The 17822-nt window shown below is 35.7% G+C and overlaps 1 protein-coding gene across 2 annotated transcripts in view; it reads left to right on the top strand.

The window, feature by feature from the left end:
- Positions 1 to 17822, top strand: part of Cdh8 (cadherin 8) — a 340478-nt gene that overhangs the window by 183666 nt on the left and 138990 nt on the right. For both annotated transcript variants that reach the window (XM_026392635.2, XM_077793074.1), the window contains exons 5-6: positions 1524 to 1711; positions 5464 to 5717. In XM_026392635.2, the coding sequence (XP_026248420.1) occupies positions 1524 to 1711; positions 5464 to 5717 (442 nt within the window). The remainder of the gene's footprint in view (positions 1 to 1523; positions 1712 to 5463; positions 5718 to 17822) is intronic.

Genomic DNA, 17822 nt, shown 5'->3' with positions numbered 1-17822 from the left:
CAAATTGGGAGATTCATGTTCCACATGATGATTTTCAGTGCCTACCTATGGTAAAACCATTTGGAAAATGTTTTTTTTTTCTTCCTCAGCCCCATAACTTCATGATTCTAAGAGATATTTTTATTTCATCATTAACAGAAAGGGTATTAGTGCTTGATGAAACTTCACTCAGCAACTAAACCAATCTTGTTATGTTGGGCAAAATGAGCCTTGGTTTATCCAAGGGATTCCATGATGGAATTCAAACTAGAACTATGTAATGTTCTCCAGATTTAATTTTTCCTATTGAGTTTATAGTTCATTGAATGTCTATTTCTCCCTTGGTGTGGTTGTCTAAAACGTCCTGGTTGTCTTGAGTTTTACTTCTCCAGAAACATTCACCAAGACAACCATTTGGTTAAAAGTAACTGAACTTATAGATGGTTCCATTAAACTCCAGTGAGGGAAAGTGAGAGAGAGAAGGATAAAGAGCCAAAGTAGGTGCACAATCTAACCAGCTACCACTGTGGGTGAGTGGAACTTTATCTCATGCAGAAAAATCTGGCCTATTAGAAAGAAATAAAAGAAAAAGGGAAAATAGAATGTCCTAGGATTTTATATACTACCTCCTGTGAGTCCTGGAGGGCTGCTTCTGCAGGGGAATGAGTGCTCTGGAAGTTCCAGTCTGACATGCAATGGGCCAAATGGAATATGAAAGCCAGAGGAATCCCTCAGGCAAGGAAATGCAGGAGCTGGCAGTTAGATGTAGGGCAGGTGTGATCTAAAGTGGTAATGGCCAGGGATTGTGTTTGGAGCACCACCAGTTTACAGGATACCAAGGAAAGTGAGTGACAACAACATCACAATGAAAGCCATTTGAATAAAAATAGGACAAATGCCACTAATTAGACATGTTTTACTGTCCCCATAGGAGAATGAAAATACACTGTAATTGTATTTTGCCTAGGGAGTTTTGAAGGTAGCATTTTTGTCTTCAGAGCAATGAGGACATTAGTAACAGGAGGAGTGTTTCTTGTGTCTGAACAGCTTGCTGCAGGGCACAGCAGAAGTTTAGTAATTGGATTTTATCAAAAAACGGTCTACAAGTCTGTAAATATAAAAGTAAGTTCAAAAGTGACTTTCAGTATGTTACATATCGCATCTTTCTGAGCTGAAATAAGCTTAATATGTTATGTTGGGCAACAATGAATATGTCCACAGGCAGTCAGTGTGATTATACAGCAAACTGGAAGGTACATTCACATAGACTCACTAATATTCTGATATAGTTGTTCCAAATATATACCTGATAAACATGGTTGAACAAATCCCAAATCTCAGAAGAATCTTGAAAAAAAGAGTTCACTGCTCTGGGAAATATTTGTCTCTCTTTATTTAAAAGACTGCATGTTTCACAAGGCAATGGGGATATTCTCATCTTTTCCATTGTTCAGAACAAAGGAAGCACTTAACACCTATCTGCTGAATGAATACGTACATAGCTAGCATTGGTGCAGCACTCAGTGTTTCTACTCTTTTCTAAGGTCTGTATCACTTCTCAGTACCAGAAGATGTGGTTCTTGGCACGGCAATAGGAAGGGTCAAGGCCAATGACCAGGATGTTGGTGAAAATGCACAGTCCTCTTATGACATCATTGACGGAGATGGAACAGCACTCTTTGAAATCACCTCTGATGCCCAGGCCCAGGATGGCATTATACGACTAAGAAAGGTAAGCTAAGGAAGGTTTTGCCCATCTTTAAAATACCATCCACAAACACTTGAGCTTGGACTGACAGAATCTCAGAGCTGGTAGGCATTTGGCTTTTCCTTGTAAAACATGATGACTATTAGGATCCTTTTAGCACCTCTAATCCATTGGGCCCACTTCACATTTCAGCTGAAGCTCAGGTAAACAGCTACCATGATGGTGCTGACCTCTCATCTTACCTGATATTTCTCTCCTTGTCTGTTCCTCAGTGACTTTTCCTAAGCCCTGAGAGCTTAGGGAAAGCTAACTCCGTCTTTGTACAGGGCACTGCAGCTATTAAAGAAAGTCAATGCCCAGAAGGGAACTCTCAACCAATTGGGAACAAAAGTTGATGGACAGTTAGTATTCTGAGGCATATTGCTTAATGTCTGATAAGAGTATTCTCAGTAGAAGTCAGTCTCAGTTGCCCCACAATGGTGACAAGTTCAATAGCTTTTAGTCTTTCCCTGTATAACTCTCCTATTTCTGTACTGCTGCTTTCTCAAAGATCTTCCAAGATATATTGACATTTCCCCCAAGTCTTTATTGAAAGCTGAACTTTCAGGAAAAACTCAAAGACAGGCTGAACATTCAGGTTCAGATATCCTAGCCAGCTCTGGAGCTCTGATTAGAAGACCAACCCTGCTACCACTAGCTGCTCTAAACTATGGGTTAACAGCCCAGTCATTATGGGAAATGAAATAGAACTCAGTTTAGCCTTACTTCTGGGTGTAGGGCTACTATTAGGAAAAAAATTTAAAAAGTGTCTCTGAATGTAGACTTTGACAATGTGAGACTGCTTTTGCCATCAACCCATGGCTCACGGTAGATATGAAAAATTCTGTTCATTTTTCCATTTTTATTTCTTATAATAAAAAATTTCATAAGGAATGTGTAAAACATAGCTTATTATTTTATGCACACAAAACCTTGCAAAGGAAAAAATTCTCTTCATCAAAACTTTGTTGGAAATCATTCTACATAACCTTTGTCATGAAGTAGGTCATGCTATTTTTGAATAGATAAATAAGAAGTACATGGGAGATTACACTCTTAGGAGCCAATAATTTCTTCCTCTGTCTTGATCAGCATGTCATTGATACAATTCACTGTGTGATTTTCTGATGTTACATAAAGATCCATTATTCCCAGAGGTCCTGCTCTTAAAATTTCCCATTGAAGAGTTATTAACCATAGAAATATGAAATCTTCTGTTTACATTTTTGTATAAATATAATGTTAAAAATCAATTTAGGAAAAAAAAATGGATGCATTTTTTTTCACTTTCTTTTGAGCAATACTGTTTTCAGATCAGGATCCTAGCTTGGGTTTAGAACTCAAGAGTTGCAAAATGTTTAAAAACTCATATTTGAAATGGAGTGCAGTATAATGACACTTGAGTCAATTACTAAATGACCCAGAGCCACATTGTCTTTGGCTAGCAATTCCTAATGTAATGTTTATTGTTATTCTTAACTGCTATCCTTTGTTGCCATAAGGTGCTTTTTATAAACTGAAACATTAGCTGTTTTATGTTTTTGTCCACTGTTATTCATAAACTTGGAAGCATGTACTTTGACACATGTATTTTACTTTAGAGAATAATTCATAGGCCTTCAATTCATGGGCCATCTTATTTGTCTGATGACAGTAGAATATATTTGGTACATTGTTGTTATATGAGCTAAAGGTGAGACACAACTAGGTTTTTAATCTGCCTACATATTTCTTTATATGCTCACCTGCTTCGTAGCACAGCACTTAACAGTAGAATATATTGAGGTACATTGTTGTTATATGAGCTACAGGTGAGACCCTCCTTGCATGGAAGCCTTCTGATCTGTACTTATTACTGAAGTGTATCAGGCAACAAGCAAAGGTACAGGGGTTCCCACTTTTTTTTTCCTTTCAGGCAACAACAGTCATTAATCCCCTCTATAAGTGATTGCAAAAATTCTCTGGAAAATCCTGGGGAGAAGGCCTAGAGACTTACCATTGGCTGAGATTTGTAGGGGGGATGGAAAAGTGGAAGATGCTAAACAAAGAGTCCAACCTTTCAGCTAAGACTGGATAAATAATTTTTTGAATGACCTATAGTACAGCATGTGGCCACAGTTAATGATAATGTATTGTGTATTTCAAAATTGCCAGAACAAATTTTTATTATTCTCCTCATCCCCCCCAAAATCTGAAACAATTAGTGATGTGATAGATATGTTAATTACTTGATTGAACTTTTCCATAACATAAACATAGATGAAAACATCAAACAGTATCCCATAAACATATAGAATCATTATTTGTCAATTAAAAATAAAATTAAGAAATTAACAATAGAATCCATTATATTGAACATTGTTTGCAAAGACCTTGAAATTGTAAAATTGTTATAGTAGGGGTGATTGACAAATTGTGATTATGCCGATAGTGAATCATTTATTCATAGGTTATATACTTGTGCCTACTAATTTCAGAATCAACAGGGAAGTGAGTGTTTGCAGAGTTTACTGGAAAATATTGGCGGGGGGAAGCTAAGTCTCATTAGATCTGAATTCAAATATAAAAATCAACACAAAAATTTTAAGTAAGAATATATATTTAAGCTTGCCTAAGAGTTCTGAAAGACTTCACTGATGGTAGTTTGTGTTCCAGCTTCTTATTTTTTAAAAATCTGCATTGCAGATTTAAAATTCTGTTTATTATGAGAAATTGTAATGCAGACGTAACTATCTCCTTGAATCCTGACAGTCTTGCATTCTTGAAATCTGGAGTATTATAAGTTGCCAAGAATTGGGCTATAAGGGTTCTGATGCAGATGGGTCTCTGGTGTATTTAAAGGGACTATCTTCTCTTACCTCATTCTATTAATCTAGGCCAATGACAAGAGTCTCTTGCCCTGATAAGGAATGAAGTGTTAATATGTCAGAAATATTTTCAGTAATGGTACAATGAAGCAACTGCAAGTTGTTTTTAAGTGGTTGGTGAGTGCATACTCAGACCAAGTTCTATTTATACTGCACTCACTTTCCTTCTTCTAAATATAAGCACAGCTAGGTTTTGAATCTGCCTACATATTTCTTTATATGCTCACCTGCTCGGTAGCACAGCACTTAACAGTAAAGACCTTTGCCAAGGCCCTAAAAAATAATAAACCTCATTTTAATTATATAATCAGTAAAGTAGCAATGCTTTGGAAATAAAATAAGAAAACACTCTTTGTTGGGATCCGTGCTAAATTATGCTTTAAAACGTCTCCTTGGACTAAACAATGATTATTTCTAGTTCTTTACATTTCACACACTGTTGCAGAAATGATAAAATATTCTTCCCAGATAGAGATTGTATTCGATGCTGCCTTATCTCCTACCAGCAGAGGCCTGATTAACTGGCTGATTAGTATGCAGGTCATGCTATCACTAGTAAAATTTTATTATGACTCTGAAGTGAAATTTTGATGGCAGAATTCATGACTGTGAATATTTTGTGAATTCCAAGTGAAATGAGCAAAACAAAACAAAACAATGGGAGATTAGATTCACTGAGCTTGTATAATAAACAGATATCAATAAATGCCTGTAAAATTTACAGGTTGAATCTAGGGGAATGGAGAGTGATCCCATTAAGACTCACAAATGGGCTTAAATGCACATAACTTTCATCCATCAGCATTATACTCATTTGTTCTTGCTGCTGTGGTCATTAGTGAAGCATTCATCTTTGTCATTTCTTAACAGCCTCTGGACTTTGAGACCAAGAAATCCTATACTCTGAAGGTGGAGGCAGCCAATGTCCATATTGACCCACGTTTCAGCAGCAGGGGACCCTTTAAAGATACGGCTACGGTTAAAATTGTCGTGGAGGATGCTGATGAGCCTCCTGTCTTCTCTTCGCCAACGTACCTCCTGGAAGTTCATGAAAATGCTGCTCTGAACTCCGTGATTGGGCAAGTGACTGCTCGTGACCCGGATATCACATCTAGTCCTATAAGGTATTTCTCTTTTAAATGACATACTGGCTACTTGAAATGACAAACTCATCATTACAAAATGCTATGATTGGGTCCACATTCTGCGTGGCTGCCTTTGAGTCTAGGATCACATGACAAAGGAATTTTGGCCCAAATGTGCTCTGTCTGTGTGTCTGTGTATATGTGAATATATGCACATAGAGATATGTGCCTACTAAGAGATTCACACAATGTCTGACACCAGAAACCTCAAGATTAATCAACCTATTTAGCTTTTATAAAGCCCAATGATGATGCAAAATCCCAAATATTTTGCAGCACATTTTGGGTGAATCTTTTATATTTTTTCTTTTATTGCTTTTTAGTGTTGCAAAAGCTAGTTTGTCTTCTTCAACAGTTACAGTGATACATTATAACTGATACAGTTATACATTAGAATTTAAAGGACATAAGACTGCTGTGTCAATGTACTAAGAGGATCCCATCTTATTTCCGTTTGATGTTTGGCTTTAAAATTAGCTTATTCTCAGTTCATGGGCATTTCTCTTTGGTCAGCATATCTGGTTCAGTGTCTTTCAGACAAAAATCTTTTCCCTCACTTTGAAATTGTCTTTTGTTTACATTTTTCTGCTCAGAAATTTTTAGCAGGATGAGAAATAGTCGTTTATGAAAGGCTTTCTTTTTCTTTTTTCTTTTCTTTTCTTTCTTTTTTTTTTTTTTTTTTTTTTTTTTTTTTTTTTAAGAAATGAGGCTCAATCCAATTTTCTTTTTTCTGTTGAACTGTAAATACCTTTTCTCTTTTGCCAATCACCCAAATGTCAGTACAGGTACTCAAGCTAAATAGCTTCCTTTGAAAAGCATGCTGAAAATCTATACTTTGAAGGCTGGTCTCTAAGGGTGAAGTGTTGGCTAATGATGTGTTTGAGTGTGGATTTCAAATATTTTCTTTGAAAATTTTGTTGGGGGGAAGGAGGAGAAAGAGAGAGAGAATATAAATAAACTAGGTGGAGGAGTAAGATTTTATTTTAAGGAATTATATAGTAAATCTATATGTTAGATGTCAACACACACACTTTGAATTTCTAAGTCAGAGATATCTAGAACAGACCACCCTTCTTACTAATTTATTTAGGGAAATTCTAGGCAAAAGAGTTTTCTAGAAGTTTTATTTATTTACTTTTTTAAAAATGTATTAAACCCTCTTTGCCCACAAGGGTGCTCAGTCAAAGCTGAGAGAAACCCTGCAGAATAGTCCTCAATAACTTGAATTTGAACCTAGGGGAAATGTTTTCATATCCAGAATACCCTCTTAACACAATATAGTTCCAAATTTAGGATGATAAGTAATAGTGCATTCCATAAGGAGTCAGATAAAACTTTCTACCGATGAATGCAGTCTCAAAGAAGACGAAACTGAGGAGGTAAGAAATGGTCCGTGGTCAGGTTCAGAGGAATTCAACACACTGTAGATTTATACAGTACCCCTTATTTGGCTAAGGGAAAAATATCTTTGAAAGGTCAAATATTAAATGGAAGGGCAAGAATTATCCAGAAAGACAAGTTTACATGAACATCCCTTTTCTGAATCTCTAGTAAAGTTATGCAATGGCTTTATGGTGAAATTCTTTTGTAGAGAGGGACAGTGATATTTTTATATATAGGGATAGTGATATTTTAAGTGAATGAATGTGCCTCATTTTTATATTTCTTCATTTTCTCTGAAAGAAATACATACAGAGGAAAAATTGTCACTTTCTTTACATCTCCAAGCATGAGATCGACTCTAAAGGAAGTAAACAAGATTGGTTCAACTGAGGAATCAGTCTGAGAATAGTTTGAGCCTTTCGATTTGACAAGGTTTCTACGCTTAGCAGTGAGGAGCATATAAGGACTCAGGGAGATACCAAGCCATCAGTCCTGTGGAGTAATCGGGGTTCAGATATTGGGGCGATTACAGGAATACTCCCAAATTGTGTCCATGGTACCAGTTATACAGGACCTGCTGTGTGTAGACATGTTCTTCCTCAGTTAGAGGTAAGGTCTGAGAAATTTTTTGTGCCATGGTGAATTGACAGAGCTGGGTTTAAATCCTGGCTCATAAAACTCCACACACTTTTGCTCCTTGAATGATCTATCCATTCTACTGACAAAAAAAAAAAAAAAAAACAGAGACTTACTGATCATAATTTCAGTACATAGGAAATCAAGCCGTTATTCTCACTGTACTTACTTGTTACTACTATTTTTATTGTTGCACTGTCTGGAGAGTTGTGTGTAAAGGAAGCTAGAGCCTGGTCAGCAACAACCACCTGGCTTAGAAGTATTTCATTTTCAGACAAGCTAAGTAGGATTTGAGGCTATGTTACCAGGAAGAGATGGACAGATAAAGTATAAATTGATGACACAGACATATCTGTGTTTTTGATAGATGTCAGGCAAGTACCAGCTCCTATGCATCTACGGTCCCATACAAAGAAGTGAGGTTGCTGTTTCAAAGCATTTACAATAGGCTTTGAAGTGACAGTCAGAAGGTGCTCCCCACACAGCCCTGATAGGAGGTGGACAGCTCCATGACATAAGAATGCAGCCATCACCATAAGAATGCAGCCATCACCAGCTGTGCTTTTCAGCATCTGTTCTGTGTCGCTGAAGCTCCTTCCCTACCAGTTGGGATACAGAGAGCAGCTTTCCCCTGTCTATGCACAACTGGTTAATTTCTCTAGAAAATTAAATTTCCTGACTAGCCAGAGCCATGCCTAGTTCTTTATGAGCCTAGCAGATGGATTTATAGCTATTTATCCTTTTAAAACACAACTCGAAGACATGGATACTCAGGGAATTGTAGAGTAACAGATATCTATTATTTTCTCTTTAAGATTATTGTATTTCATAGGCTGACAAGAACATACCTATTTTTTAGGTTAATATTTGCTTTGCCATGCAGCAAGATGGAGGTATTTATTGTGGTCACCGCCCTGCTAAAATGTATAGCCATTCACTAGTTGGTCAACTTCTGTAAGACTTCTTCTGAGTACACATCATCTAGTTAGAAATATCCTGCATTTTAGAATTCATACACCTATTGCTGTATCTGTATCTTTATCTAGATGTCTGTATATGTCCTTCTAGGAAAAGAATGGATAGTGCATTAAGCAAAATCCACAGTCACATCTTTACCCTCAACAATAATATTAATTAAGCATTTACATTTTTTAAAAGATGACATATTTTTAACTTAGTCAAATGAAATTTCAAACTGTACCATGACTGCTGTCCTGTCAGACTTTTCATCTCTGAAATTCTCTGAGGTTCCGTTTCCTCACTGGTATGGGATTATAATATCTTCCTCACGATTAAATGAAGCTATTAAATAATCTGTTGTAGCTATTAGAATTACCAGCTAATAAAAGGTAAACCACCAACAACTAACTTTACATTGTAAATGTAAATTAAAAACCTACTTCTTATTTTAGCCAAGATTGTTCTAAGAAAAGTGGCTAACTATATGGAGAATGATCTATTTTTGGTTTTGCTATCTGCTAACTAGTATAGTAATTAAACTCATTTAATCTAATTTGTCCCTGCTACTTACATAAATATCGTTACAATAAGTGCTTAATCTGTGTCAGGGACTGTGCTCCTAACTCCTCTCTAAGATAATATGTAACCATTACTCCCACTTATCAGATGAGAAAACTGAGGATAGAAACACTATCTTGTTCAATGTTGCATGAATGCTGAAAAGTGGGTCTGGATGTGTTAGTCAGATTTCCATCACTGTGACAAAATACCTGATAAAATCAACTTTAAAGAGGAAAGTTTCATTTGGGATCCTGGTCTCAGATGTTTCAGTCCATGATTCCTTGGCTGCATTGTTTTGTGCCTGTTATGGAAAAATATATTATGGTAGGAGGGCATGGCTGAAGAAGCTGAGCACATCATGACATCCAAGAAGGAAAGAGAGAGATACTGGAAGTGATGAGAATCTCAATATCCTCTTGAAGGACATGTCCCAATGACCTAACTTCCTTCCATGAGTTCCTACCTTCTAATGGCCCTACTACTTTCCAATAGTGACTTAGGCTGATTACCAAATCTTTAACACAAGAACTTTGGGGGATATTCCAAACCAAATTCAAGAATTGCTTTTCCTTAAATTTATTTTTTATAATGCAATGCTGTTCTCTACCGGAATGCAACAGTTCCTCTGATTTTTGTAATTCCAACCGTGTCTATATACTTTAGTGTGGTTTAACGGGAATGATTTATTTGAAATATTAAATTTCATTCTCTAAATAATCTTATCAAATCCAGCATGCAAAACAGGGAAGAAGAACAAATAAGTAAATTCTATGGAGTTTACTAATTATGGCTGGGTGTTCCTTGCTCATCTGTCTAGCCACTTTGGACAGGTTTGTTACTGTTGGCTGTGAATCATATTCTGATCTGGGAGGTCAATGTGGAAACCATGATATTTTCATTTGATGAATCAGATGTTGTGCTATTTTTTAAGTATTATTTCCTCCAGAAACTGGGGAATGGATAGGATGATTTTAGTTTTCTGGAAAAGAAACCTGAAACTCCAAATGGATAATTTGTCTGTGCATGGAGATAAAGCAGATGAGTATGAGGGCGTTTAAGCCCAAGCTTTGTATTACCATTGACCACTACCATATTGCCTTCTCCACTAGGTTATAAAATCTTGAATGGGAGTAGGATAATGACATCTGATAGTTACTGAGCCCATACTTTGGGACAGACACGTGAAAACAATGTTATATGCAACAAATTATTTATACTTCAGTTAAAATTTTCTACCACAGAGTAGGTTTTAATATATATATATATATATATATATATATAGTTTTCGGTGGACAAAACATCTTTATTTTATTTGTATGTGGTGCTGAGGATCGAACTCAGTGCCCCACGCATACCAGGCTAGCGTGCTACTGCTTGAGCCACATCCCCAGGTTTTAAAAATAAATTGAGGCTTTCATGCAAACTGCGATGGCCCTTTTGCCCCCTTTTAGTATCTTTATTTCAAACCTGTTTTAGGTGTCACCATGGTTGAGATTGCACCTGGCTGTTTTTAAGGTGGTCACTTCCTATTTCTTTCAGACCATTCACCTTAAATGAGATTAAATGAGTTGCTTAAATGAAAAGTAGGAATGACAGCCATTTAGAAACCAGAATAGGAGGTTGACATATGATTGTGGTGGTCACAGTGTTCTCTTGTTCTGGTCCCTCTTGAGTGTTAAGTGTCCACTCTACACAAGAGCCTTGCATTGTTTCTCTCTGCCTGGTATTCTGGCATTTTTTATAATTCATCTCAGTTACCAGGCTGGCTGTTAACGAGCTATTTTCATGAAAACACTCCTTAGAGTCATGATTTCCAATGAAGCTACAGTGGAAATTTCTCATACTATATACAACTTAATGTTAATTTGGGCTGAGGACTTTGCATTGATTAATTTCTTCTGCAGTCTTAAAGCAATTTATGTTTTTGGCAAGGACCTAAGTGTCTCTCTCTCTCTCTCTCTCTCTCTCTCTCTCTCTCTCTCTCTCTCTCTCTCTCTCTGCGTGTGTGTGTATGTGTAAGACTTAGAATCTGAGATTTACCCTCTTAAAGGATTTTCAAGTGCCAAATAAAGTTTTATTACCTTATAAGTACAATGTTGTCAGCATATCTGTAGAATTTATTAATTTTGTATAACTAAAACTCTATTTGTTAACTGGTAATCCCCCATACCCCTGTCACACCCCTTACAAATAGAATTCTTCTCTCTGATTTTCTGTTTCTGGTACATCATATAGGTGGAATTATGCAGTATTTGTCCTTTTGCTACTGGCTGATTTCATTTCACATAATGTACCAAATACTTAGCCATATTGTTGAATATTGCAGGATTTCCTTGTTTTGTTCAGGCTGAAAAATACTCCACTACATCTACAGATCACATTTTACTTATCCATTCATCAGTTAATGGACATTTAGTTTGATTCCGTACTCCAGCTGTGGTAAGCAGTGTTTCCATGAACATGGGGTTGCTAACATCTCTTAGAGATTCTGATTTCAATCCATTTGAATAAGAACTCAATAATGGTATTTCTGGATCCCAATTTCAATTTTTTGAGGAGCCTCCATATTGTTTTCAAAGCATCATTTTTTTTTAAATTACAAATAGCACTATACAAGGAATTTAGTACACTGGTATTTTTACATAATTAAAACTCCAAGTTCAAAAATATCAACTTTCCCAATATTATTTCAAAAACCTCACTAAATTCAACTAGCTAAAATTAATTCATAAACAATGCCATATATTAGCATAGTCAGTCATCGTTCACATGGATTCATTTATTCATTCATTTCTAATTTATTTATTCAGTTGGACAAATTGAGCCACAATTATGTAGGAAATCGTTACATTCACACAGGCTCTGCTTTCCTGGTCTTAGTCCACAATAAGAAGGACATGCACATAGGAAACCCACGTCCTTCACAATTCCTTCTAGCTAACTTTAATATATGAAAATTATATGAATATACAAAGTTACATATATATGTAAATATACCTTCAATATATGAAAATGATAAATAATGTAAGATTTTGGAGCTTATGGGTTACATGGAGGGAAGGATTTCCTAATTAAATTTTAATAAAAATAGCCATCAATTTCCAATGATATTAAAATAGAAATATCTCACACTAATAAGAAACTGGTACACATATGGTGCACATACTGGTACACATAGTGTTTCTGTCTTCTCTGATTTTGTATTCTCCCTCACCTCATTTCTTTTTCTCTCTCTCAATACTATCCTTTGGGTAGTCAGAGATTCCATTTTCTCTTTGGAGGAATAATAAAATGCTGGGGCCTTAGAATCCTGGAACGAGTGGAACACGGGTAATATTATTTATTAAAGGTGTTAAAGCAACCACTGGAGCAATTAGAGGCAAAAAGCTGAAAACTTGTAGATGGAATTTTTGATTGTCAAAGTGCATGCGAGAAGATGTTAAAATGGTTTCTTTAGGCATAATAACAAAAGCTAGAATAAAATTAAGCAGTGAGAAAGAAACAGTTGGAGTTCAGTGAAATATAATAACTGATTCATAACTATGGGGTTTATTTCATTATGTGTGGCTCTAAATAGCATCTTCACTTGCAGTTGGCTCAAAATTGTTATCTTCCTATAAATTTTCCATATAGAGGCTGCAAACCAGTGTTTAGCAAAACATTTTTTATAATACAGAAGTGCATTTATGTCTGCTAAATTTGAAAAATAGATATACACTGTCTCTCTCTGAGGGCAGCATTTCCCTAACATTGCTATAAGAAACACTGTTGGGACTAACGAAGGATGTCCAGACTTGTTTGTACTCTTTTCTCTGCTCTAGGACCTCCCCAGTAAGTTAATTTGCTGAGGTGCAATGCACTAAGAAGAAGAGAATATAAGCAGTGCATTTAGTCTTTGAACTTTATTTTGTTTTGCAGAACATCTGGAGCACAGAGGATGTTGTGCTTATGTCAGGGTGACACTCAGGCTCCTGTGCTCATCTGTGCTGTAGATTCTGATGCATCTGACATCACAAATAACATCATGCTTGATCTTAACAGACTGGGTATCTTTAAAAAAAACACTTTTTTTACATATTGATGGGATTTGTTGTTACATATTCATACATGCACACAAAATAACATTTCCCCTATCCTTCCGGGCTCTCCACTGCTTGGTCCCTTTCCTCTACTGATATCCCTTTGATTTTTAGGAGATTCACTCCCACCTTTGCTTTCCATATTCTTCTCTAGCTTCTACATATGAGAGAAAACATACAACTCTTAAGTTTCTGTATTTGACTTATTTTACTGAAGAAGATGATGTCTAGTTTCATTTTCCTGCAAATGCCATAATTTAATTTTTCTGTATGCTTGAATAAAATTTCATTGCATATATATACCACATTTTCTTTATCCATTCATCCTTTGATAAACTCAAAAGCTGGTTCCATAGTTTGGCTATTGTGAATTGTGCTGCTGTAAACATGGGTTGTCATGTATCACTGTAGTATGATAACTGTAATTCTTCAGGATAAATACCAAGAAGTGGTGTAGCTGGGTCATGTGATAATTCTATGCCTATGCTTTTGAGGAGCCTCCATACTGATTTCCATAGCAGTTATACTAATTTACAGTCCCATCAACTGTGTAAAAGTGTTCCTTTTTCTTCAAATCCTCTCCACCATTTATTATTGTTGGTGTTCTTGATGGCTGTCATTGTGAATGGAGGGAAATGCAATCTCAGTGTATCTTTTTTAAAATTGGTTCTTTTTAGGTATACATGATAGAAGAACCCATTTTGATCTAACTATACTACCATAGAATATATTTTATTCTAATCAGGATCCCATTTTTTTGGATGTACATGATGGTGGGATTCACTGTGTTGTTTTTATATATGTACATGGGAAAATTGTGTCAGTTTCATTCCACTATCTTTCCTTTGCCTGTCCCCCATCCCTTACCTCCAATCCCCAGTATGTAATCCCATGAACTTCTGTTCTTCCCCTCTCCAACCCTTATTGTGGATTATCTTCTACTTCTCAGAAAAAAAAAATGACTTTTGGCTTTTGGGTACTGGCTTATTTTACTTAGCATGATAGTCAAGAGATCCATAAAGAAGAATTACTTTATAAAATTTGCCAGCAAATGGATGAATTTGAAGACTATTAATGTACTTTTGATTTGCATTTCCCAGATTGCTAAAGATGTTCAATATTTTTTTCATGTATTTGTTGGCTATTTGTATTTCTTCTTTTGAGAGGTTTCTGTTTAGTTTATTTTCCCATTTATTAATTGGGTTATTTGATTTACTTTATTAATTGGGATATTTGATTTTTTAAAGTAAATCAAATAACCCAATTAATTAATAAATGGGCAAATGAACTGTGTATATTTTAATTACTATATAAATCACCCTTCTCTCTTGTCTTTCCAAAGAGCCCACTAAAGGGAAGAAATCTAGTGCTATTAGTTAATAATCTGACTATATGTATACATACTCTGGGATCTGTGGACCAAATCTTGACTTTTTACTATTTTTTAAAAGAAATAAAGTTTTACTAAAACACAGATATCCTCATTCTTTTATAACTTATAGGTCTGCAGCTGAGTAGGTGTGACAGAGATAGTATGATGGGTAAAACCTAAAATACTTAATTACTAAAAATGTGTCAACTTCTACAGGAGACTGATAGAAATGTGGATTACACCAGTAATTTTGACAACTTGCCTCCCATATCTAATGTTTTATTTCTCTTAAGATCCCTAAAATAATTTCTAGAGCTTTAGCAGTCAAATAAATTATTTGTATTAACATACAGCTCCATGGGATGGGCATTGATATTTTTCACAGCTACCTGAGAACCTTAGCACCCATGTGTCCCATGAAGGCACACACTTAATGTTAAGTATGGCAACAAAAGCTGGCTTCTTTATTCTACCTTTGGGGAGAATCCCCATAAATACCATACAGACTGCAAAGGGGTATCCTGATAAATAATGTGATGTTTACTTGCTTTGAGAAGGGAATTTACTCATTTTTTTTCATGGATTTATGATAAAACCATGTTTTCTGACCTGTGTCTTTCTTTCTGTAGAACTCAGTGATAGCTGGTATATGGAGTTTGGAGGATTGAGACTAGAGATAGTCTTAGCCAAATCCCAGTCTCTAAATTTTCAAGCCTTGACAAATTCTCTGATTTCAGTAACATTTCTCTATCTAAAAGCATGAGGTGGCATGAAACCAAATTTCACTAAAAATATGCTTACTGTAGAATGTGCATTAAACTCTCACAATGTCCAGTAGAGAGTAGGTGTTCAACAAGGGATACTGAAAATATTTTGTAGATCTTGGTTAATGCATATTTAGCATTTTAGGTCTGAGACCTTAATATATATCCCATTTGCACTTTGTTATATTAACTGAATTACACATATTTGTATTCCAATTAAACACAATTATTATAGGTTGTTCTCTCTAGAAGCAGGTGTCCATTAAGGATCAGCACCTAGTCAAACAAGGAGACAGAAGCAGGATGGGCAGAGGGGAAAACCAAGCTACAATGCAGTTACAGAAGATCTTGACTCAACCTAGTGGGTATCTGTGGAATGAGTGTTGCCCATCAGTAGAATCCTGAATCATGCAAAAATGAGGAGCGCCTTCATACTTCTGTTTGCTTAATTTCCAGGTCTGGAAATGTGTTTCCCTGCAAATGAGGCAGACACTAAGCAGTGGATTGCTGGAGGCTGCCTTAAGACCACAACCCTCACAGGTCCAGCATCTTTCCTTAAAGGGGGCTACACAGCCCATGCCCATCTCCATCAGAACTCCTGCAGTGAAGTCACTTGATTAGATTCACTTTGCTAGCTGTCAAGCTCTCTTAGGTTGCCACCTCACTGGTCAGCATATTATGTCTTTCCTGAGGGAAATATATTTTTGTTATACACTTTCATAATCAAACACCAAAGTGTTAAATCAAATTGTCTGAAATGTTTTCAGTGCAGTGTGAAATGGCAAACCTGACTATTAATTATCAATAACTATAATGATTCATTAAGTATTAATAAAGACTTAAGATATAAGATGGTTAAAATAACATTATTTTTTTGAGAGAGATGAAAACAAAGGAAATTTATGAAATGGAATGTTAAAAGCTTTTTTTTTTCACCTTGTGATTGGTACATCCTATGTCCCTTCCAGGGGAAAAAATAATGATGCTTATATTCTGAGAGAAACAAAGATGATAGTGTAGGCAAAGCCATGATATCTAACAATATTATACTCATAGGGCAAAATAAATCCCTATTTTACATCATGACAAAGGGAGATTGGCATTCTTATCTGATGTTCAAATATTTATGGAAGTCATTTCAACCAAGCCTTTATTTTTCCTTATATTTCTATGTTCTTGTTTGACACAATGTACTGTACAACCTTGCTTTTGATAAAGGACTATCAGATTTGACTTAATGTTGCAGAGGAAAACATAATATTGCATGTTTAAGAAGATGGCATATTAAAAATGGACAAATTCCATTTTCATCCATCCATCAAAAGCTTATTAGCTCTACCATGTGCCTGATGCCTGCTTGCTGGAGAATGGACTGGCCCTAGTTGAAGTGCCTTTCAAATGGGCCTCCAGGTACAAATTAAGTTTGAGATTATCTATTTAATTATGTAGCTTTGTAGTAAATGAGAATAAGATTTATATAAAGCCTTAGGAAGAATTAAAGGCATAGAGAGTATATGGAATGATACAAAGAACAGGAAAATACCTAAAAGCCCCAAAGCCAAGGGTCTCCAACAAGTGCAGAAGGAGCACAGTGTTTACAGTGTGGAGAGAAAGAGAGCACTTCTGGATAACCTCTGGTTAACAGCAAGAATATGATCTTGGGCTTTGCACAGTTTAAATGTACATGGCCAGGTGAGATCATGTGGGGTAGGCATTTTGTTTAGGGATAGGAATTTGGGGCATAAAATACTTTTTTTAAAACCTAGAAACAATCATATCTAACAGAACTATGGAATGGTGTATTTTTCCTACTACTATTGTATATTAAGCAAGTAAACAAGCCATTTCAATTAAAATGTGTCTCTAGTTTTTAACAATTACAGACCATATCTTGCCTGCCAGTTAATTCCTGGTATTTACCATAGCTTTAGGATTAGATAGATGAATACCACTGTCCGGTTAAAATTTCAAAGCACATGTAAGTTTATGCCATTAAAGGAAAAAAATACTGCTTCAATATAGTTTTGCACTACCCTTTTGTTATTTTGGGCCGTGTGTGCATATTTTCCATAAATATTTTCCTGTGTTGTAGATGATTCAGATCAAAATCAGAAAAACATCTCATCAAATATCACCATCATCATAAGTACCCAACATTTAGTAAGAGTTTATTATAGGTTAGATGACACTATAGTCAGGGTATGATACATATCATCTCACTAACTACAAGATTTGGGAAAATGCATATTATTCTCTTTTTATAAACATAGACATTAAAACTCACAAAAAATTCATATGGACAACTCCAATAATTTACTGGGGGGATTAA

This window comes from Urocitellus parryii, chromosome 15, assembly GCF_045843805.1.
Source record: "Urocitellus parryii isolate mUroPar1 chromosome 15, mUroPar1.hap1, whole genome shotgun sequence".
Classification (NCBI taxonomy): Eukaryota; Metazoa; Chordata; class Mammalia; order Rodentia; family Sciuridae; genus Urocitellus; species Urocitellus parryii.
Note: the sequence above shows the minus strand (reverse complement) of the source record. Positions and strands in the feature narration are given on the sequence as shown.